Source organism: Antedon mediterranea, chromosome 6, assembly GCF_964355755.1.
Source record: "Antedon mediterranea chromosome 6, ecAntMedi1.1, whole genome shotgun sequence".
Lineage (NCBI taxonomy): Eukaryota > Metazoa > Echinodermata > Crinoidea > Comatulida > Antedonidae > Antedon > Antedon mediterranea.
Genome location: NC_092675.1, coordinates 22,445,914 through 22,469,406, shown reverse-complemented (window position 1 = coordinate 22,469,406; position 23,493 = coordinate 22,445,914). Strand labels below are relative to the sequence as shown.

Here is a 23,493-nt window from a genome sequence, read left to right as displayed (position 1 = left end):
AATAACAATGTAGCCATATTTTAATTTCAGTTGTTTATAAATAAAATATCAACGCAACACAAATATGAACACAGCTAAAAACGCCCACATATGGCGCATCCAGTGTGGATATAATAATATTATATAGATTAATAATAGGCTTGAATATTATGGATTATTATTATTATTTCTACTATTGATTTATAATATATAAATGGTTAAATGAATCAACATTCAAGAATTAAAGTGCACACCACCACAACAACAACAACCACTGTCTCTTATTTAAAATGTCACGTTTGGTTCGATGTATGTAGGCCTATGTCTGTCTGTATTCTTACAAAATTCTTCAGTAACTTAGATATACGATCCAGTCTTAAAAAGAATAATAATCATCACGTCGTTCCAGTAGGTAAGGCCTATGTAGTCTGACACAAAACGGGCCTATCCTTCTATTATTAATACGGTCATAAATTACTTGGTTATCATCAAATAGAGCAACGTTCTTATATAAATGCTAATTTCAACAATATATTATTTTCATCTTTGCAATTCAGAATAATAATGAATCAAATGAATGCCCCTCTGTTATCTTGTAAATTCAACACTCTTAATTAATGATAGATGAAGTGACTTGTATTGGAAGAAAGTTTATAATCAATTAGAGAAGAGTGAAATTACACGCTTTCCTCTGTGATCAATGATGCTGTATGAGATCTGGAAAAAGAAGGCCTACGTATTTGAATTTTCTTGTATAAAAAATTTAAATTTCGATAAACTAACTAATAGTACTCACTTGCTACGTTTTTTCTTGTTAGTTAACTTTTTTGCTGTGTGCCCGAACTTTTGTAAAGGTCTTCAATTGTTTAATTGTTATACTTTATTATTATCTTGTAGGCCTAAGTCAATGATTTGAAGCAACTGCTCTATTTATACACCGTACTGCTTAGGGAAGATTTGTTAATGTTCTAACAGACGGTTGATTTACGTTCGGTGAAGGTGACAATTTGAACAAACATTTTTAAGTTTTTCAGGTAAATATATTTTTCTAAGATCCAATTTTTGGTCAGAGTGAAATTAAAATGCCATAAAATTCAACAACAAAAATAATCGTGGATATCACACCTTGAATTAAAAACACAATCACATACAAAGTAACAAATAAATCCTAGTATAAATTGAGGGTGTGCTCCACAATTAGGTGCAATAGTGGCCGTAATTATCACTGTTAGACCTTCTCATAAACACAGATATTGGCACATTCAAGTACGAAGCGACCATTGGACCATACTACTCGGCTCGGCCAGAGTAAGTATGTACAGTATGTATAGCCTACGAAGTCGTTAGCTGAATGCCCACTGGTGGCGCTACGTAAACAGAAACATTTTAATCGTATTATTTTGCGACGTTTGCTTTTCATACTTCTTGTTTCTCTGCTGTCTGTTCTTGCGTGCTTGTTGAAAGCCAAGACTAGATTTTTAAAGACAATTTTCATATTTATTCCAACTTTAAGCTATATATAAAATGGGAGGGGATGATGAAAGAAGACTCGAAGGTGATCCACCCGAAGTAAGTACAGTAATCGATTTTGTTTAAACCTGATTTAAGCTATAATAGCCTAGCCTAGGCCTAAATTGATCAAATGGAAATCGCGAAGCACATGCATGCCTGTACTGGCCTAGAATAACCCGGAATATAGCCTATCAAGGCCTAGGTGCGACAGAGTGCAGTCTATGTTTAGGCTACACAGTAGCTAGGCAGGGTCCAGTCAAATACAGTTTAGTTTGTACTACAAGTAAGCTAATAGGCCTGGATACCTTATTATACTATTACAGTAGAGTAGTGCAAAATGATTCTGACTGCACAAAACAACATGATGATAATAGTTAATACTGTGTGTGTAGGAAGCCCAAAACTATATTATAAGGCTACTCACTGTTAGTCTAACTTTTACTATCTTTAATGACTGTCCTGGTTTTTTTCCAGTTCATTCATTATATTTATACTAATAGTAATAAATACATTTAAACTGGAAATTTCTTTTTTAGGATGAAGAAGAGGAGGAAGAAGAGGACCTTATTGTGAGTTAAAAACCAAATTTAACAGGACATAACAGAAATGAATGAATATACCCTGTCTGAAATGAAATTTTTTTTATTCAGCTAAACTTTATGAAGTGGAATTCCACTAAATAAAGTTTGTAAATATATAGTACTTCCATCAACTCTCTTATAAAAGCAAAATCTGTGAGAGATGGGAAACTTGTTCGGTACTGTAGTAAAACAATACAATGATGACATGCCTATCAATTAATCAATCATTCGATTTATATAGAGCCATTCCAACAGTCATTGCTCATGGCGTTGCCAAAAATATCAGAAAATTTGAGTTTTTTACAGTGGTAATACTAGATGTTGTTAAGTCCACCGTCGTAGATTTAATTAATAATTAACTGTTGTGAAAAATACTGTGGGTTTAAGCTAAAAGTAAACCAGTGTTCAAATTAACTATTTAATTATCAAAAAGGAGTGGGGTTATACCAGTCACTGGGCTTATACTTGATACTAACATGATTTTCTTGTATTAAGGACCCTAGTGATGCTATTAGAGAAGATTGTCAAAAATTATCAGATTGTGAAGCGATGAAAGCTGAGCTGGATGTGTGTAATGCTAGAGTTGAAAGTAGAAGTCAAACAGAGGAGACCTGTACTCAAGAATTGTTTGACTTCCTTCATTGTGTAGACCATTGTGTAAGTACTAAAAGGTTACTCACTCTAAGGGCGCGTTTATACAACACGCTATTACACGCATATTCAACACGCCTACGAGAAGTGTGTTGTATAACATCGAAGAGATTCCGTGTAATGAGATTTTAATTGCAAAAAAGGCTACTTGGCTGAATCCTAAAATTTTGTGGATTCCCGGTTGCTGTTGGCGTGTTGGAAGTGTCCTCGGGGTATTGTTTTGACCTCTCGTTAAATAAAAGTATGTGCTGTGAAAATGTTGACCAAATCTAGTAGATAATTGTGATTTTTTTGAATATTTTAACCTATTTAGCACTTAACCTTAACGCTAATCAAATGTTGGCATAATTTGGCAAAATGTAGCATAGTTTTATCCTAATTTTAAACAGTTTTTTTCTAATTTCAAAAGCAGATTTAAAAAATCAATAATTGAATAAACTAAATTTTAAACGAAATTATCCTTTATGAACTACGGTATAACACGGTATTACGATTTCATGTATAACTGCAAGGTTTTTGTGGGGTTGACCTCGGCCCGTGCAACACGCTAAAAATTAAAGACGTGTTCAAATTTAGGGTGTTGTATAAACACAGCCTAACAAGCTACCATTTGAATATACATCTTGTTTGAATTACTCCATTTGAATTTTTTTACAAGTCCCCTATTTAAGTAAATAGTCATTCGTATGCACCCCATCCAAATAAGGGCTTTGAATGAATGAATAATCGCTCCTGCCAGAGTAATAACCGTTCGAATATGCACACTGTATTACATTATAATTTACACCCCCTCCTGGAATAGTTATATAAAGACCTTTTATTAAGCACCCATTCCATTAAGAACTGTCTTAAGAGCCTAAATCTCTATCTGCCCTATCAAACTTTTTGTGACAAAAAATGTTATGTGCTCAAATATTGATATGTCATATCACTACAGTACCATCTGGAAATATTACTACCATATTTGGGCACATCACACCTTTTTAGTCAAACTAGTTTGATAGTGTAGGCAGAGCTTTATTTGAATAAGCATCTTAATTGAAATATGTAACTTTTACATTTTTTTTTTCAGGTTTCACAGAAGATATTTTCACACTTGAAATAACAAAAGCTTCAAAGATATGAATACGGATTTGAATTGTGGTTTAAATGAGTTGTGTTAGCACTGTTTTAAAAATGTCTAATTAAATGAATTTAAAGAAAACCTGAATAGATGCGAACACACAGGACTGAGAAAGAAAAACTATAATATGATATAAAAATCAAAATAAAATATTTAATATCTATGTATTACAGGATATTACTATTTAAAATATTTGACATTCTGAACACTATACTGTACAGTAAACTTGCAATAATTACTGTACTCTGTTTACATGTAACTGCTGCCCTCTGTAGGCGTTATTAAAGTAATCAAATAAAATTACATTTGGTATTGACTTCTGACGGTATCTACATGTACTAATATCCTACAGTCATACATAATTGTTGTGTTGTGTTTAGTATAATATATAACTCAATTGTTTTTCTGTGACTTCTATAGTAAAAAAATGATTTTCAAATATTAACGTTTCAATAGTTGTTTAATGCTTCCAAAGGTGTTTAATAGATTTCTAATGATAAGAAAAAGTATGATTACTACACTGTATTAGTATTTTTAAACAAAATAACAAAAACTTCATGATACATACATAAAATAACAAATAAAATCAGCGCAGCAGTAACTTGTATTTTCAACAACCACTAGTAACACTAAGATAAATCAGTACCGCTTTACTCAAACTATACAGTTTTAAAAAATACAATGCACAAACATCGTACAAGCCTTTTCTATCTTCTTCATCACTACTTTATAATGAAGGGACGACCAGTTTCAAAATACGATATTTTTAACCAAAAATACCGAGCAATATTAGTACTGTAGACATTTTAAAGATTAATTTTATTTTTGTATTTCTAATAAAAATTTTAAATACATGTATTATAAATTTATTGGAACAACGGACATTTCTGTCTGGATTTGGTTGGTAAAACGAAATCAAAATTTAACTCAAAAAAATAAATTCAAACTCGACTAGAGTATGAGCGCAACTCTCTGTCAAGCTCTATTAGCTGATGAACTAGACTCATTGATAATCTATGCGGCTCTTCGAGGCTGTTGAAGGATTAGTCAAGTAGTATTTGTAGAACTTTATGGGCCAAAGCATTAACATCAGGGTGAACTTCAGGTGAACTGAGTAAATGTAGAAGTATGTCAACCCCACCTTCCTCCTGCAGCATAGAGCAGTTGTCTGATGCTTCTTTGTGTAGTTTTAAGCCTTAAAATGTAAAGGGTTCGCAGAAACATTATTCCACAGTTATTAATTAAACAATGCTCTCGATGTCATCATGTACTAAATGTTTAAATACATATATAGGCCTATACATTGAAATATGTTTTGCTAGTATCACTAAATGAATTGTCTTTATTCCTCAAACACACAGATTTTGCTTACTTGGATTTTCTGTGCAAACATAGTGCAGTGTCCACACTACCCATAGCTGTACTCCTGGTTTATCACATAGTTCAAGCAATGGAAACAACGAACTAAATGTCCGGTAGCGTATTACCCTTCCTGGATTTTTCCAGGAAAGTACCTTAGAATGCTATAAAGGAAATTATAAATATGCTGGATTGTTGTCTTTTGTTCTTGTTCTTTCCACTACGTTATAAAGACGAGTTAAGGCCCATTTATACTAGGACGAAAACGATCGACGATAAATATATAAGCATGCATTTGTTTTACATAAAACAAAAGAAATTAGAAATGTTTTCGTTCTAGAACTATAGGATAATCATTTATGCTGTCTTTGATAAAAATAATATTGTTAAAATTCCAATCAAATGACGTCATGATAAATAAAAACAATAAAATCGTTGTATTTGTCACGATATTTTTGCTCTTTCAAATCATGACGTCATTTGATTGGACGTGTGAAAATATAATTTTCATCAAAGGAAGCACAGATAGTTATTTTATAGTTCTAGAATGAAAAGTGTTTGTATTTCTTTTGTTTTATGTATAAAAAATGCATAGTTTGTCTATTTATCGTCAATCATTATCGTCCTAGTGTGAATGGGCCTTTACAGAGAAAAAAATGGCATTAGTTTCAATTTTTTGCAAATTGTAAAAGGTAAGGGTTTACACTGCTTTTGGCAATAACAAAAACGGTGATAAATGATATTTTGAGTAGGACAGGAAAATAAACAATAAATGAAGGAACGACTCACCAAGGAACTGAGGATGTCAATACGTTGTTTGCAAGACCCCCAATTACGTTCTAGAGCTAGATGAGATAGAGTTCCCGCTGCAGCGTAACTGACTTTAAATTCACTATCAAGTAGTAACCTCCTAAAAAAAATCATATTTTATATCATATTATATTATTTATAGAATCATTCATATCAAAAGTATTTTTGATTCGCCAATCATACCTAAATTCTAGCGAATTGCTCTTGAAGGCATTAAAAAAAACGAAACGGAATGTTACTGCTTGAAGTATTAAAATTGGGGCAAACCGTTTTTTATGTATTGTTTTATGTTTCAAACCTGTTAGTGGCGGTATTTATCGCTGTTGGTTTTGATTGAGTCAAATTAAATAAAATAAAAATAAAATAAAATATAATCTAATAAGTTAGTAAAAATTGAGCTAACCTGCAATGTTCAATTATGTCTTCGCGTAGTAAGACATGGCGTAGATGCTCCACTTTTGCAATATACCTCTATGGAAAAAAAATGTTTTTTCATTGTGTCATTATACCTAATGAATATAAACCACTCTTTTAAACCGGAAAACTGAAAAAAAATTCCAAAACATTCTAAAGGCAAGCTATTTGTACATAATGCTTCGCGTGTAGTATTAACATTATCCCCTCTTTTACGTCAAAATGACTGATAAGATAACTGGAGCAGTAAATTTGTCACTGAGAATCGGTTTTTAGCCGCGTGGACGCGACTCTATAGTTCACTATGTCGGTCGTTCTGTCGGTCTGTCTGTCTGTCGGTCAAGTATCACTATGCGTTTTAGCACGCGACTTATGGCTGTTGGCCTTGTTAAATAGTAGCATACTTACAAACAGGTTCAGAACGTAACGACGTATCGATGCATTCGGAAAGGACTGAAAGATAATATTGTTGTTTATAATTGTTTCTAGCTCATCTGATTAATGGAATAAATATATTCTTGTTAAAAATGCGAGTACTAGGACAAATAACTATAATGGTTCCAGTGTCGAATTGAAACCTGTTTGCTGCCATTTATAGAATACAACTTTTAAACTGTTCTAACCTGTAATATTTCGATAAAAAGTTCAAGTCCACCTTCGTTGACAAATATCTCGCATACTGACGATGACTCATTAGACAGATTAATGATGACGATTAGTGTAGAATCCACTATATCAATATTATCTGATTTCTGCTTTAGAATCTGAAGTAATTTCTTATGAGAAAACATACATAGCGTGTTTTATCATGGTTGAAAGAATCAAATCAAACACACGTAAATAAAATAAAAACATAGATAACAAAAAAGCCCAAATGATATCTTATATTTGTCATGTGTTATATAACTCATTTGTCCCCTTTAATGACACTGTCATCCAGTTCCGAAAAACAGTAGGCCCTACTGTAGTTCAATGGCCAAGTCAGGTGAAAGTCCAGTCCATTAACAGTTGCTATGTGGTGCCTGTTAATAAAATAATGGTTGGACAATTGTTTTTCTAATTTTTTTCCAGTAATTTTGAAATGCTCTAGCAAAAGGGGATGTTGGCATGTTTTGTAAATTTGTTTGTTCACACGATAGACTTCCAGAATGTCCTGAATTATAATTATTCCAACACTGCACTCGTATTATTGTTTAGTTACTGTTACTATTACCATTATTATGATTAGTATTATTATTGTCATTATTTTCATCATATTATTATTTTATTATTATTGATACCTGAACATTCTTCTTTGTACAAAGTTCAGATACTTGTTTAATTGGCATCTTGTTAATTAAGGTTGCGCAGAGTGATATTCTCCTGAGAATCATTGGCTGGTCTTCAAATACAAACAGAGTTTTTATCACCATTCTACAAGCCTGGAAATAATCAAAATCCTACAAGCCAAAAAAAAAAATATCCTTTTAACCGTAAGAAAAACAAATCAGTTTCTGACATAGTAGGCCTAAGAAGGAAACATTTTGAGTGTGAATAATTGTGCTAAAAGTTAATTGAACAAGCTGTTATGCCACACTTATACTGTTTTTTGATTATCACCATTTTTGAGAGAGAGAGAATATTACAAATAGATTTGTTTAGGCCTACTTACCACTTCCTGGATTATTCGCTCATTTCGTATCGTTCGAATTGCATTCGCCTGAAGCTAAAGTAAAACAAGAGTACAGCTAATATAATAACAAAATACAAAAGGTATGCGGTAAAAAAATTACTGTAGGCTACCACATTAATCATAGTTTAGGCTTATTACAATAATAAAAAAAACTCTGTACCTACACTACCAAACTGCTATATTTTGTAAGATGAAGTCACTCATGTATACATGAGTTTTACTGATAACCAATATTATTTTAACTATTAGTGTAATTAGGTATCTATTATATTATGTATATTAGTATGCATGTTATTATTGTATACATTTTACATTACCTCTCCATCTCTTGAGAAGTTGCTCATTGCTTCCAAAATAAGTTCAATCATTGATTTCAAAATGGATAGATCAACACCCTCTCCTAGATTGCCTTTAGTTAGATTGCGCAGACAAGCACTAAAAATACAATTTAAATTTATTTGTCAACAAAACAATCCGAATAAACGAAACCGTAAAGCTAACTTTTACCGTAGGTTTCCAATTGGTTTGTTAAAAAACAAGGCCAACAGCCATAAGTCGCGTGCTCTCAGAAAAAAATTTAAAAAAATAATGTACATCAAAACAGTTCAAAAAGTACAGAAAAGCGATAAAACGCATAGTGATACCGGACCGACAGACAGATCGACAGACCGACCGACCGACATAGTGAACTATTGAGTCGCGCCCACGCGACTAAAAATCCATAATTCATTTTCTACTAAAATTAAGATGAACATTTACAATCAACGATTTCATTCTTGCTTATCACAAACTCTGGTAATTTCTGACATTTTCATGTCTATTTTATTATTTATAGTTTATTTCGTAGTTTAATTGAATACCGTATTAATCTACTTTTCATCCTCATTTGAATCTTGGGTTTCACATTTTACTCAATTTTAATCTAGGCCTATATAGGTTCGTTTAAGAGTAAGCTCAATCTTCCCTAAAAATACCTAATTATTTCAAAAGTTATTGTTTATTTTTAAATTACTGTTTCAATGTTTGAAAAGTTTGTAAATTTCTTGTAGATATTGGTATTGATGATTTCAGATTGTATTTTATTATTTTTTTATATTTTTCTATTTTGACCATAGGTGTTTAGCATCTTGTTAAGGTATTGAACTTTATATCTGTCCATGTATAATTGGCAAAATAGAGTTAGTATTATGAATTAGTATTTCTGAAAAATCTCAATCAACCTAATATCAGTTTGTATAAAGCATATTAGAGAATTTTTTTAAACAAAGCATTGTATGTTTTTATTTGTTTTATGTGTGTAAGCACACTATTCAAGAAATCGTACCACGGTATTGACGATACCAATCCCTGCGCCTACTACCATTTTGAGAAAATTAGAGTCATCTGCCGTGTTTTTTGCAGGTCTTCTCTTTGCTCCAGCTCTTCTACCAGTAGCAACTTGTTTTTGATGTGCTGTTGTTTTTGTTGATGTTTTTGTTGAAGACCTATGGGCTCTTCCACCGGCACATTGTTGGGATCCACTTCCATCATCAGTTTCTGGGCCCAACAATATACGTTTAGCCCTTTCATTCAACTTTGTGGCAAACGTCTTCAATTCCGGTTGTTTGTTGTCTAACTTTTTTTCTTTCTCCAAATGAAATACTACAGCCCATTTATTGCCAAAGCGATGATGATCCAAATCGTAGAACGCGATTAAGTTTCCAGTGTCATGTTCCGTGATATTGATAATTGCTTTGTAAAGTTTTTGACGATACGAAGACAAACTTGCGGCACCACTCTTATTTTGTATACCTGATTTTTTTTGGTAATTTTTGACACTGTCTTTTGCAGAGACATTGTTTGTCAGGTTTGCAATTTCTGACAATATGTTAACATTATCGTTGAAGATATGACCTCCGTTTTTTAATTCATTAAATAATCTCATTCCCGGGTTTTCTCGACTTAATTCACCTAACGGTAAATAGTCTTGTAGAAGAAACCTCAATTCCAGTTGTTTATTTCCAGGAAAAGCATTACTGAATTCGTAAAGAAAGTCTTTAAACATGTCACCCATTACGGCTGTGAGTGCAATTCGGGCTTCCTGGTGAAATATGGATAAAACTGATTTTCTTGTTCTGTAATGTTAGTAACTTCCTTATAGGAACTCAGGAAAGGGGCGTCTCAACACTAAATAACCAATAGAAGATCATATGCTTATCCGAGTCACAACCAATCACCTGACAATTTTATTTTAAACTTTGTTATCTAACGAACAAAGGATCAATGGTATAAAACGATCTGACAGGCTATGATAAAGTACTGATGTCAATCGAACAAACAATATATTAGAAACCATGTTATTATCAGCAACGAACGTACGACGTTTTAAGTTTTTGAGAATATTATTAGAACATTCAATTTGTATATCATTTTATTGTATTTGGTCCAGAAAATCTCAAAGTTCCGTTAATCTATTAGACTATTACATAATGTTTTTTTTATCATGCATATCTTTGTGCACTGCTGGTCTTCAATTCAATATGTGTTTAAAATGCATGAAAACATTTTCTAGTTTATATCTAATAGGAAAATAGAAGAAAACAGCTAAATACAAATAGGCCCTACCTATAAATGAAGCGGTTTTTCAAATATTAATTGTAGTGTACGTGGTGATTGGCTCTTGGAAATTTATACATCATATCGCATCTATTAAAACCGGTTGTTCTTAGGAACATTATAGAGCTGCGTGATATCTGTAAAAGAGATTGTACATTTTGATCAAAGCGGTAGAGGCCCCATGATCAAAGGTCGTCGTAAGTCTTTCTGTTGTTTGTCATAGTTATGTAAAGTCATAAGAAAAGCAATTAATAACAAACCTAAACTATTGTTTGATAAATAAGCTGATATTGCAAAACATAGACACAATTACGCTGCACAAACTCACAGAAAGTAGATAAAGATAGGTTACTTTAGAATTTCTATGGAAAAGCGGCTTATCAATAGCTCTAATTAAACAGAAGATTATAAAGAACTAATTCTATAAATAAATTGAGAATGGCTAAACATATATTGTTTTTATGATCGTGGAAAAATATATAAGGGTAATGTACAGGAACGAAGAATTTGAGTCTCTCTACATTGTAATGTGTCGGAGTACGTTTTCTCGATCGCGAATCCGATCTGAGGATTAAGAAAGTGACATAATAATGATTTGCTTTCTTTTACATCACCGTTCATATGGTATTTGAGACACACAGAAAAATTAACTAAATTAAGTGTTTTAGTTAAAATATTGTACACTAAGCATAATAATTTTACCGTCACTATCTCTAAATTTTCACTTGATGTTTTTAACATAAAGGTTGGTTTGAATAAAATAGAGAAACCTCTGCTATTTGTGGTGCGGTAACAAAGCTGTGCCTTTCCATAATTATTTGTTTACTGATTTAGACCTACAACCTTCTTATCAATAGTGCGTTTCTTGTCAGAATACGATCTACTTTCGGTCTTCTAACCATTTACAATTTTCTCTTCTTAAAGAGTGGTCTCTAAGATTTCTCATTTTCAAAGATTTCCCCATCTTTATCGTTTCATAATCAGTTAATTAATCAATCGATTTTCAGTATATCCCGTTAATGTTCTGTGCCTCTGGTGTTTGTAAGTACAGTATCTCTTTGGATATCCCGGTTTGTGAATTAATACAGTGCTGATCTAATTGGTTAGGACATCAGCATCAAGCAAAAGGTTTAGTTCGAATCTTAGGGGTTGGTTCTCAGTCTCAGATTTCCTCATTTTTGTCGTTTCAGATTAATTAATTTCAGTATATTACTGGGCGGTTTAGAATTGACTTTTGATACGCAATTGACAACGTTTAATTTGATTTAAAAAGTAATAATATGGACCGTGATTAAGTTAATTTGATTATTTCATCTCTTTTTTTTTTCGATGACTATAACTTGTGATACTGTCTGATACTTTCATTAATTGGTTGCTAATTTCAAGAAAAGCATTTTATTTGGGTTCTAGACTACTAGTCCAAGGCTATTAAGCAGTCTTGCATTGAATCTGTTGACTAGTGAACATCGGAAGACTAGGCCTACTTTAAAATATTCAAACATCTTTCCTGATAAAACCGTAATTTATTCGATTAAACGCCCTGCTTTGAATAAATTCCCCCTCGAATAAACTCCCCCATAAAACATCTTTGGAATAAACGCACCGGGACCTTTATTTACTTCCTCGAATAAACATGCATAGGCTATATACACAATAATATTGTATTCTACTTGTAGTTGAATTAATTGATTGACGACCTCGGAAAACATCTCCTCTCAGTGTGAACAATAGTATAGTAGGGGGAGTTTATTCGAATATACGGGAATAATAATTATGTTTATCGTCGGCGTTCCATATGTATTATGATAGAGGGCGTGTTTCCAAAGTCGAGCAGCCATTTTTATTGTCAGCGATCGGCGGTACGGCGTGAGATAAAAAAAGTTCCAAAAAAATGGCTTTTCTTTGCAATTTCAGCCGGGTTTCGTGTATTGTTAGGCAATTTACCAATGCTTCACGTCATCAAATAATAAGAAGATATGCACAGGAGGCTACTGAAACTGCTATACCTGCCGGGCAAATGGCTTTTACATTCGGCTGTCCTTCAAAGGTAGGCCCTTACTTACTATCTAGGGCCTAGGCCTAGAGCGGGTGGAGGCCGGGTTGCCGAGCGAGGCGAGGATGCCGGGTTTCCGAACGAGGCGAGGAGGTCTAGCCTAGTCCTCCCTAAATAACTACAGTCGGTACCGTTTGTTTTGTAGTTAAGCCTATCAAATTAAGAACGTTTCATCCCGGGAAGTTTTGGTCCAGGATGTTTGGCCTACTTTTTGGCCGAAAAGTCCCATTTGAAATAGGCCTATCTTAATTTTAATCATGGAGTAACCTCCATGTTTTAATTAATTATTATTAGGCCTAGCCTAGAGGTAGGCTAGTATAAGTAGTAGTGTAGGGCCTACCTAGCTAGGCATATTTATAGGCTACTCTAGTACTAGGCCTAACTAGCCAGGCTTAGTACTACTCTAGCCTACAATACAAGTCAGATTTTCATAATTGTTGTTTCTTTAAGACTAATTAAGAGTAGGCCTAGGCCTATATAGTATATAGGCTACATTACTAGGCCTACAAACCGTTACATTTATTAACTTTTGAATATACATCATTATCCCTAAAATATAAAAATAGAACTTCTAATAGTAATACTAATAATTATAAACTAGCTAATAAATAATAGAAGATTGAAACGAGCAGCACCGGCGATAGTTCAGTTTGGTATTTTATATAATGGTCAATGCCTGTAGTATTTTAAATACAGTAAAAATCAATAATTAATATGCTGTACTATAATGTTTATGACTTTTAATATTCCATATTGGAATGTGTATTAACAGAGATACAATATCAGTCTTTAAATCATCATGTTAGCTTTATTATTCGCTGAGCTATTGCAGTTTACTGTAATTGTACTAAGTTGGAAACCTTTTTTTTCTGTCAATTTGGATTTGTATAAACTCATCAATTGGTAACACCATGGAGTAAATGGTAACCCTGGGCTGACAGCCTTCAAGTATTTGAACATTTTTTCCACTGTGACAGATATGATCATTGTCGTCGACATCCATACTATAATGCCTTTTTTAATAGAAAATGCATTGGGAAATAACCATTTTGTTTTACTATAAAACTCATTCTGTTTATATACTGCAGATTTTCTATAAGGCAGAAAATGTGAAACAAGTTGATGTACCCTCAGCAACAGGCAGCTTTGGGATCTTAGCTCAGCATGTTCCAGCTCTTGCAGTTTTAAAACCAGGTCTTCTCTCAGTTCATGAAGAAAATGGTGACATTACTAAATATTTTGGTAAGCAATATACATTATCGTATACAATAAATCTATTTCAGTTGATTTCATTTAGTGATACTGCACAGAGATTTGACATGAATATCACTGTGCAAATCCCAAACATTTTGCAGAGCATGACTGGGCTCTTTCCTCAAACCAACACCCAATTTTATATTTATCTGGGGCTTGGCATACTATTTCCTTCTTTAATTTGTATTGCAGTTAGCAGTGGATCAGTAACAATTCATGCAGACTCCTCAGTCCAAGTACTGGCTGAAGTAGCTGTTCCATTAGAAGAACTAGACCCTCAGGTAAACTGCCCTCTGATATGTTGTAAACAGTACACAGATTCCTGGTTAACTAAAGAGTAAACTCTAATATAATCATAGCTCAAACAGAGAGACAAAGATATGTGGTAGCCCATCGGCCAATCGGATACGCAGGTTTGAAATCATGGCCTCTATACTTGGGTCGCTATCTAGACTTTGTTGATGACCAAATTATGTGATCTGATGTCCCATCACTGACTTCACAAAAGGCAGAAACATTCATGTGCATGTATAAATGTCTCTCCTATTCCTATCTCTGTTTCTGAACATCGTATTGAATACAGTATATGTAAATTGTTGTTGCAATGTTATTGTGGTTGTTTACTAGGCTGTAAAGGAAGGCCTAACAAAAGCCCAGCAAGAGTTAGGTTCAGCATCAACTGACGTGGAAAAAGCAGAAGCACAAATAGCAGTAGAGGTCCATGAAGCAATGGACCAAGCTGTTAGAAGTTAATTTAAATCATCAAATAATATGTAAGTCAATTTTGTACATATTGTATTGTATACCACTGCCACAGAGATGCACCAAAATCATCATAGTGTGCCAAGCCAAATGCTCAATTTCTGATACAGTAGTAAAAAATCCCCAAACTATAGAGGGTGCTAATATTATACAGATATTGCCTGCTTAGAGGTGAAATATAAGATTTGACATCCCCTCGGGAATGATATTTTGCTTGAGGGAATATATTTCCCAAGAGCAAAATATCATTCCCGAGTGGATGTCAAATCTTATATTTTACCGATATAAAAGGCGATATCTGTTATATTATATAGCCAACAACAAGTAGAATATCTACTGGGTTGGGTAGCTAGGCCTCCTTTATTTAAATTATCTTTATTAATCCGTCTGGAAATTCATTCATATATATTTCTATACAGTGTGTTTGCCAGATATATAATAAAATTTTAATCAAAAGCATATCATTGTCTTGGCTCCTGTCCAATGAATTTATTGTAGTGGTCTGTCTCAATTGTTTTCACACACCTACTATATGATGTATCCTAGACATCTAAACTCCCTGATAATCACAGGAGTCTCCCAGTATTTTGTGTCATCTCCCTCTAAATTCAATTTTCTTCATTTTTTGGATAAACATAACAAAATATCATGATAAGGTGTAACAATTTATAATTTTTATTTCTTCAATAAATGCTGAAGTATTTTTTGTCTTCATTAATTATCAATTCTTTTTATCTCATTGCAGGTATGAAGAAGGATTTTGCAGTGCCATTTACATTCATATGAAAAAGAACTGACTGTTTTGAACATGATATTTACTAACAGAATGTTAGGAGCAATTTTCAGAAATACAGTATTGCTCAAAGAATTTTCAAGTTTAAGAAATATTCACATTTTACTTTAGTAAACTAATTAATTGCATAATTGAAAGCAAAAACAAAACAGTCGCGTATGATGGAACTTACTTTAAAAATACCCGATTTTCTTTGTAAAATAATAGATTGCATTATAAATGATTCAAATGTGTTTACACATTGTTTGTCAATAAAGGATCTTAATATAAATTTTTTGTTTTGGGTTGTAAAATTGTTCTTATTTGATATGAGGAAAAAAAATCTAAAATTACCAGATTTTTAAAGTTACTATGTTGAAAAATGTTAATTATTTTGTAGAGGTGTGTTTAAAGTGCAAGGGGACACTGGCCATTCATCTAGAGACATCACTTTTATTCATTGATTTTCTTTTTTGGAATGGTGTATTACTTTACAAGGGTTTGAACATTTTTAATTCAAACTTTAATTAGGACTACTTCATTTAAACCACCTCTCAGTACTAGTAGTACATCTTTCGAGATTATTATGGGGAGGAAGGTGCGGGCGGTACCACAATTCATATGGTATACACAGCCTATATTATTATTGGAGAGAGGGCACAACAATCCATCAGGTTAATAAATTCACCTACATTTGTAATGATTAAAACCAAAAGTGTAAAACCATTCATTTACATTTGACTTGTATTTTAACGGTATTTGCCTTCCATACCAATCAGCAGCACATTACGTCATACCTAAATCAACAATAAAAATGACAAGGAAGTAAGTACCTCAGTACCGGAGACAAAGTCCTTTTACTTAAAACAAAAGGTAGTATTGTGATTTAAAAAAACATGCATATTTTTCGTAAAATATATACTATCGTAACCTTTAGATAGATTTAATGTTATTTATAATAATATATATAATATTATATATATTATTATATCTTGTGACAGCTAGTAAAACTTAAGATAAGATTAAGAAAGACCAGCAGCAGAAGAGTTGGCCGGCTAAGCTTACCAACCTAGCCTTAGGCTAGGTAGTAGTAGGGGATCTCCGTAGTAGGCAGGCCACTATGGTTTCGATCCAAGTCGGCCCTAAACCGTCTCGGCCAAAGTCAAGTCGGCCTCAAGTCAACTCGGCCTCAAGTCAACTCGGCTTCAAGTCAACTCGGCTTCAAGTCAACGCGGCCAAAAAATAATCGGTCAACTCGGCCCCGTTAAAGTATGGAACGCAAAAAGTGCAAATGAAGGGGATTGATAAAATAATATTTCTAAACAATTTTTTAACTATAAATAATTCTGACTTTTAATGAATATTTAGACAATAATATATTTAGCAAAAAAAATAGGAATGATTTCACCAACTTTCCTTTATTAATACGTTTAATAAAATTTCTAATTGCACAATTGAAAACAATTCGTAGCTGCGCCTCCCTGCGCCTTTGGCAGCTTTTTCGATATCTACAACTGCTACGTGTTTTCACTGACCGGGGGATTCCCTTTTTTTTAAACGCAAATCATGGACAAAAACGATGTACGATCATTTTTTCTATGGCCAAATGGTGGAACGTAGGCCTCCGTCTTCGATTTACTAAAATGCGGTACCTGCACGTGTTTTTGTAACACGCGGGTACTTATATTCATATCGGCAATGAGTTCATTTTTTTATATGATATTATTTAATTATATATTTTTTTTTATTCATTTTTTTTAAAGCGTGGATAGTAAGAATCATAATAATATTAACCACTTTTTGCGTTCCATACTTTATTGTGGCCGAGTTGACCGATTAGTTTTTGGCCGAGTTGACGTGGGGCCGAGTTGACTTGGGGCCGACTTGACGTGGGGCCGACTTGACGTGGGGCCGACTTGACTTTGGCCGAAACGGTTTAGGGCCGACTTGACCTGCACCCGTTTGAAATCCTCAACTATTTTGTGAAGTGCCAGTAGAAGAGCTTTACACAGTGGCTACATCTATCTACTCCTACGCTTTGAGGATCCTGAAAACAAAAAACATCCCGCTGGCACTATAGGAAATATTGAGAAAAGTTATTGTACTAATGGGTTTTGAACCTTATTAGCATAACATCATAGCGAGACCTACGCACTGCCTATTTCAGATTGTGATACACAGATTGCAGGCAGTGTCTTCAATCAAAGGGCCGAATAGCAGCAGGTATGGTCTAGTGCAAGAGTAGAGCCTATGCAAGCTATGAGTTAGGGCATCTGCCTATTGAGAACTCTGGCATTATTATATTAAAATAGTATGCTTTCCTCTCTCCTTAGTATTTCAAACAACTAAAATGACGTCGACAGCAGCTGTTCCACTGCAAGTTGCTCCAGAGGCTGCACCAGTCTTTCTCTGTCAACCGGGAAGAAGCCAAGTCCCATCAAGTTTAAACACTACAGCTGCACTTGTGACTGGCTATATGCAGATTAGTTTATCGGTTTTATCTCTTGCTTTTGGTGTAGCATGCCTCGAATTTGGATATTTACAGGGCAACATTGCTGTCCCAATCTGGGGTGCACTTGGGGTAAATATAGTTGCTTATTTATTATCTAATATTATATGGTATTTAAAAGTGTTTTGCTAGAGATTTCATAATTTGAAAGATTAATTTCTAATAACTGTAAATTGTTATTTTATTTTTAGTAACTTCAAAGTGAATTTTGTATGTTAAATTGCATCAATTTTATAGGTTTATGTCACATTTTTCCAACAGTTTTATCTTGTTGCTGGAATACTGGGAGTGGTTGCTGGACATTCTAAAGGGCGAAATGCTTGTGTTGTAAGTTACTATTTATATTGGGGACTTTATATGTATAAAATTCTTATTGTTAAGATTGAAATCACAATGGGCTTACATTTGTTTATTCCTTGTTTTAAAAAAACATTTTAAATTACTGTAAAATTAAATGCTAGTCTACCATAATTTATTTCATCTTGTTTTCTGCTAAAAAATCACAATCTTCTGATAAGAGCTTAGATTTTCATTAGATTTGGCAAAGATAATAAGGAAAGATAATGAAGACATCAACTACAAATGGCACATTATTTACTAAAGGCTCCACGGTATACACCCTGTGAAGCCCTTTATGGTGATCTTGGTTGGGCCCCTTTGTCTCAACTACATGAAATATCTAAAACAAAGCTGTTTAATCGATTTATAGAAATGGACACTAGTGGCCAAAAATTGTCTTAGATTGTATGGTACAAACTGATTGTAACTTATTTTTACGTAGTTGTGTTAATGCATTTGACAAATGTACAAATTATGTAAACTCATAATGATAATATATTTAATGTTAATAATCTGTCTTTCACATCATTTTCAGTTTAAGAATATTGAACAGAATCATATAAATCAGAGTGGTCAAAATATTTACTACAAAAACTTCCTTAAACGTTTATTCTAAATCAAAACCTGAACCAAAATTAGAAAAATATCTTCTTGACAAAACAAATTTGTATGGTGCCAGCTTAAAGTTTAAGGCTAGATCAAACAACTTGATTGTAAAACATGTAAGTGGTCAAGTGAAGCCACAGGTGTTTGCACACTATGTAACAATGGTGAATTTGAAGGTATTAAACATTATGTTTTGAACTGTAACGCTTTTGAAAACATTAGAAAAGAAGAATTAAGAAACCTAGAAAATGACTTGACCCTGTGTAATGATTATGACTTATGGACATTACTTGTAAATGCAAATGATGACAAACAAATTAAATTTTATATTAGGAGGAGAGTCTGTCCCTCTTTCTAAAAACTCATTTGATAAATTTTGTAAAAAATATTTAAATTCTGCATGGGAGAAACGATCCTTATAAAGTACTCCCAATAATCAATTTATAATATTGAATTGTTGCTTGTAAACTGTAGTTTCTAGAAGTTATTTTTTTAAAAACTTGGTTATAGTTTTAGTTATTCATGTTTTTAAATTTTCAATATGTTCTGATTAGTTTCTTGCACTGCATATTGTCAGTGCCACTGATTCAAAAGTGTCAACAAATAAATAAAGGCTTTAAATAAAGTACAGTAATACTATACAGTGCAATAAATACATTGTAACATATTTACAGATTATTGGTTGTCTTGTGATGTCAATAATGGCAGCTGTTACAGCAGGAGTCCATGTTATTATTGGTAGTATTAGCAATGTATATGCATCTGACGACTACTATTATTTTGTGAGTTAATTCCCACATTTATAGAGTTACCACAAACCTTTATGATGGACCATCTAACACTGACAAATGTTTGGTTAACTCTTTTGTTCTGTGGCCTATAGTTTCAAATTCATTTTCGCTCAATTATTATTAAATTATATTATCAATAAAGTTGTATAATTACAATATTTCTTTTTTTTAAAAATTTAATCAAAATGTCACAATGTGCAGTTGAAATGTGTTATTTGTAATGTAGGGTACTGGTCATAATGTTGTGAACATTATTTGTACGATAATTGGAGGCATAGAACTTGTGGTTGCAATCATTTCATCGGTCTACATGTGCTCTGGTGCAACATGTTGCTGTGGAACACCAACAAATGTGAGTTTCTATTATTGCTATAGTAGGGAGACTAAAGGCCAACTCAGACAGTGTTGTACGAGGATGCCCGATGAGTTGCCTCAACGACCTAAAATCTATGTCCGACGCTATTTTAAGACGACTCGTCCTGTCTGGATTCAAAGCAGACAGCACCGACAAGTCAAGACGTTTCGTCGTACAATGCTGTCTGAGTTGGCGTTTACAATCCAGACCTATATTATTATGCTCATCTCTATGTGTGAGTTGTGGTACAATAGGAAAACTACCTAAACAGTGGAATTTTGTTTTTTTCCATTAGTGCTATGATGAAAATAGGCCTATTCATACGTGCTCTTGGTGAATAATGGCCAATAACAGTTTTAATTGTATGATTTTAGATTTGCTAGTGTGTGATAATAAATATACAGTATAAAAATTGGCCCAATATATTTTACTTCCCAGATTAACAAATAACTCATGTTAATTGTTGATTTATTATGGAATAGTATAGTTGATATTTGAACATAGACAGTATTGGTAGGCCTATAGAATTGTTTTATTTATTTTGATTAAAGACACCTTCCCTACGTTTTTTAGATCTATTTTAAGATCATAAACTATATTTTATGTAAAAATAATACTATATGGTCCTATTGCGATAACTTTTTTCGTCTTTAAATGGTTAAAAATGTGAAAAATAAGTCGATTCTAATTATTATAGCGGCCCGCTATAAATCCCAAAATGCATTGCGCATTTCTGTTTTTCTTCTGTAATTCACCCACTTTTCGATCGATCGTGAGGCCAAAACAAATGGAAGACTCCTAACTTTTCAGCGAAAATACCGGGTTTTCCCCAATTTGTATCAACGGAGTCTGGCAAAAATAGAAAGACAATTAATGCAGCAACTATACAACATCAGGCTACCTATATAGCTAGCGTACGATGTTCGTACGTTACTGATGTTTACCAGCTAGGCCTACAAAACTAAAGGCCTAAAGACCGTCCACGAGAGGTCGGTCGCCGCGAGCTACTTAGGTAGTGCATTGTTTCTCACTTTTTATCATAATTTACCATAAAACGTACATTTTAGACAAGGAATGACCCGGTTTAATGTTTTTAAAGTAATATATATGTATTATTTCTACAAAACGTCCCAAATTGTAGGGAAGGTGTCTTTAATAATATTGTTATTTTGCTTTATTTTCCAGACTCAATATACATCCTATGTGGTACAATCTGGTAAGATATTATTTATGTATCACAATTGTTTTTTCTTTTTCAAAAAATTAATGGGTTATGAGCTTCTCTCTATTTGTGGCTTATTAAGCAAGATTTTCAGTTTTAGAATAGACACACAATTTTCAACAGATTTACAGTATTTAATGCATTTTTAACGAATTTTACAAGGATGCATTTTCAAATCTCTTTCAATGTATATACTAGAGGCCCTTCCACGTGGATGAGCAGTTGAGCGGAAACCTGCCCATGATAAACACAATTTCTATGTGGGACAATCACGCTGTTTCCACCTAACGTTACCACTTGTCTGTGTAAATTGGCCTTATGGTAAAAGCTTAACTGAGTATGTCTGATTGTAGTCAATTAGGATCTAATACACTTTAAATCCTGATTCACTACAGGACAAGTTGGTGGTCATGGATTCCCTATGGTGCAGTATTTTGGTCAACCACAGTTTATGGGTCAACAACAGGTCATGGGTCAACAACAGGTCATGGGTCAACAACATATCATGTTTCAACCACAGCAAAACAGCCAGTATATGGGGCAAGCTCAAGCGCAACTGCCACAGCAAAACAGCCAGTATATGGGGCAAGCTCAAGCACAACTTCCACAGCAAAACAGCCAGTATACGGGCCAAGCTCAAGCACAACTGTCACAGCAAAAAGGCCAGTATATGGGGCAAGCTCAAGCTCACCTGCAACAGCAAAACAGCCAGTATATGGGGCAAGCTGGAGAACAACTGCCACAGCAAAACAGCCAGTATATGGGGCAAGCTGGAGAACAACTGCCACAGCAAAACAGCCAGTATATGGGGCAAGCTCAAGCTCACCTGCAACAGCAAAACAGCCAGTATATGGACCAAGCTCAAGTACAACTGCCTGCTTATAGTGAACATCCAGTGAAAGAACCTCTTGTAAAACATCTATAATTGCTTGAGTAATGTGGGTGATCCATTTATAAATAGGCAGAAGACCTCTTCAATACATTCAAAGCAAAAATATATAAAATCAAGTAACTGTTGCTAGTTTCATAGACAATTAGTATAGAATGTCTAAGAAAGAATTGTATTGACACGTTAGTAAATGGCATTCTAACCTGGTTATTCAAAGAAATGTTTACTTGGAACCATGATTATTTGTCATTAGTAGGCCTATAATATTCAAGATTCAACAGCATTCATGCTATTTAATTATTTAGTATTTTTATAGTAAAATGTATCTGCTTAGTTATGCTGCAGTCAGTATTGTGTGAAATGTTATACAAGTTTGTAGTTGCAATGTAGCTTGGTGGTTAGAAGTATTTACTACTACCTTGTATCTTTGTTGGTTCTTCCAAATACAGTAATATTTCTAAAACTTATATTTATCAGCCGTATAGTTCAGATGAAAGCATCCTTGAATAGGCATAGCATGATTTTGATCTCTCTACAAACTCGTAATCATCATTAACTTTTTTTCTTCTTTCCATAAACAAATTATGTTGACCATAATACTGCATTTTATATAGTTTATTTTATATCATTGTTGTTACTTTGGGAGTACGGAACCTGAACTCTTGTTATAGTGATTAGGTTCACTTTTAGGTTCCTGCCTACTCCCTTAGTTTCTGTGTTTTGTTTGTTTGTAACTGGTTTTTGGCAATAAATAATAATAATAATAATTTTAAAACTCTCAAGAATAAGTATAAGTAAGCAATATTTCTAATACAAGTAGCAACACATGCATTTTCATTAAAGTGTAGTGTATTAGCACCTTGTTTATTTTAAACTTCACTATCAAGCAAAAGCTTGCACAAATTATAAAGGAATTTATATTTCTATCTAATAGGAATTATGTGTCCATATTTATATACCAAGTATAGTTCATTTTAAAATCTAATTTGTATTGCCATATTTTGTATTGTTTATTTTAGATTCTTAAAGAATAAAAATCCTCAATGCATGATTTATTTGGATTATTAACTTCTTACATTATCAATCACCTTCTGTTATTCCTGCTACTACTACCGTACTAACCACTGGATGCAAAAGTGTGATGGATGGGGATGATCATTCTAAAAAAACACAACAAATAAAAAAAATCACAACCAACTGGCATATTATTTTATAGAGCATGGAGAAAAAATCTATGGTAATTAT

The 23,493-nt window shown here is 33.3% G+C and overlaps 4 protein-coding genes across 4 annotated transcripts; 3 read left to right on the top strand and 1 right to left on the bottom strand.

The window, feature by feature from the left end:
* Nucleotides 1–1,412: 1,412 nt before the first annotated feature.
* Nucleotides 1,413–4,266, top strand: LOC140051246 (cytochrome b-c1 complex subunit 6, mitochondrial-like). Its single transcript, XM_072096389.1, has 4 exons — nt 1,413–1,548; nt 2,028–2,060; nt 2,568–2,729; nt 3,796–4,266. The coding sequence occupies exons 1-4, from the start codon at nt 1,504–1,506 to the stop codon at nt 3,826–3,828; spliced, it is 273 nt and encodes a 90-aa protein (XP_071952490.1). The 5' UTR covers nt 1,413–1,503; the 3' UTR covers nt 3,829–4,266.
* Nucleotides 4,267–4,414: 148 nt separating this feature from the next.
* Nucleotides 4,415–8,469, bottom strand: LOC140052492 (protein zyg-11 homolog B-like). Its single transcript, XM_072098099.1, has 9 exons — nt 8,419–8,469; nt 8,081–8,134; nt 7,710–7,868; nt 7,053–7,205; nt 6,838–6,882; nt 6,419–6,486; nt 5,995–6,115; nt 5,219–5,369; nt 4,415–5,041 (listed from the first exon to the last, which is right to left on the bottom strand). Exons 1-9 carry the CDS (start codon nt 8,467–8,469, stop codon nt 4,890–4,892), a joined length of 954 nt encoding a protein of 317 aa, XP_071954200.1. The 3' UTR covers nt 4,415–4,889.
* Nucleotides 8,470–12,520: 4,051 nt separating this feature from the next.
* Nucleotides 12,521–16,263, top strand: LOC140050884 (ATP synthase subunit delta, mitochondrial-like). Its single transcript, XM_072095864.1, has 5 exons — nt 12,521–12,743; nt 13,838–13,991; nt 14,196–14,284; nt 14,631–14,776; nt 15,511–16,263. Exons 1-4 carry the CDS (start codon nt 12,588–12,590, stop codon nt 14,754–14,756), a joined length of 525 nt encoding a protein of 174 aa, XP_071951965.1. The 5' UTR covers nt 12,521–12,587; the 3' UTR covers nt 14,757–14,776; nt 15,511–16,263.
* A 74-nt stretch (nt 16,264–16,337) lies between these two features.
* Nucleotides 16,338–23,482, top strand: LOC140050882 (uncharacterized). The gene is made up of 7 exons (XM_072095861.1): nt 16,338–16,410; nt 17,871–18,118; nt 18,308–18,373; nt 19,666–19,773; nt 20,009–20,134; nt 21,323–21,353; nt 21,755–23,482. Exons 2-7 carry the CDS (start codon nt 17,888–17,890, stop codon nt 22,282–22,284), a joined length of 1,092 nt encoding a protein of 363 aa, XP_071951962.1. The 5' UTR covers nt 16,338–16,410; nt 17,871–17,887; the 3' UTR covers nt 22,285–23,482.
* The last annotated feature ends 11 nt before the right edge of the window (nt 23,483–23,493 follow it).

Excerpts from the sequence above, each read along its gene's own strand:
- LOC140051246 (XM_072096389.1), top strand. The coding sequence starts at position 1,504 with ATGGGAGGGGATGATGAAAGAAGACTCGAAGGTGATCCACCCGAA. Across the intron at positions 1,549-2,027 it reads TCGAAGGTGATCCACCCGAA|GATGAAGAAGAGGAGGAAGA; the intron begins GTAAGTACAGTA and ends TTTCTTTTTTAG. Across the intron at positions 2,730-3,795 it reads TTCATTGTGTAGACCATTGT|GTTTCACAGAAGATATTTTC; the intron begins GTAAGTACTAAA and ends TTTTTTTTTCAG.
- LOC140052492 (XM_072098099.1), bottom strand. The coding sequence starts at position 8,469 with ATGATTGAACTTATTTTGGAAGCAATGAGCAACTTCTCAAGAGATGGA. Across the intron at positions 6,487-6,837 it reads GTTACGTTCTGAACCTGTTT|AGGTATATTGCAAAAGTGGA; the intron begins GTAAGTATGCTA and ends TTTTTTCCATAG. Across the intron at positions 5,370-5,994 it reads TTGACATCCTCAGTTCCTTG|CATTCTAAGGTACTTTCCTG; the intron begins GTGAGTCGTTCC and ends TTTCCTTTATAG.
- LOC140050884 (XM_072095864.1), top strand. The coding sequence starts at position 12,588 with ATGGCTTTTCTTTGCAATTTCAGCCGGGTTTCGTGTATTGTTAGGCAA. Across the intron at positions 13,992-14,195 it reads TGACATTACTAAATATTTTG|TTAGCAGTGGATCAGTAACA; the intron begins GTAAGCAATATA and ends TTTGTATTGCAG. Across the intron at positions 14,285-14,630 it reads TAGAAGAACTAGACCCTCAG|GCTGTAAAGGAAGGCCTAAC; the intron begins GTAAACTGCCCT and ends GTTGTTTACTAG.
- LOC140050882 (XM_072095861.1), top strand. The coding sequence starts at position 17,888 with ATGACGTCGACAGCAGCTGTTCCACTGCAAGTTGCTCCAGAGGCTGCA. Across the intron at positions 18,119-18,307 it reads CAATCTGGGGTGCACTTGGG|TTTTATCTTGTTGCTGGAAT; the intron begins GTAAATATAGTT and ends TTTTTCCAACAG. Across the intron at positions 21,354-21,754 it reads ATCCTATGTGGTACAATCTG|GACAAGTTGGTGGTCATGGA; the intron begins GTAAGATATTAT and ends GATTCACTACAG.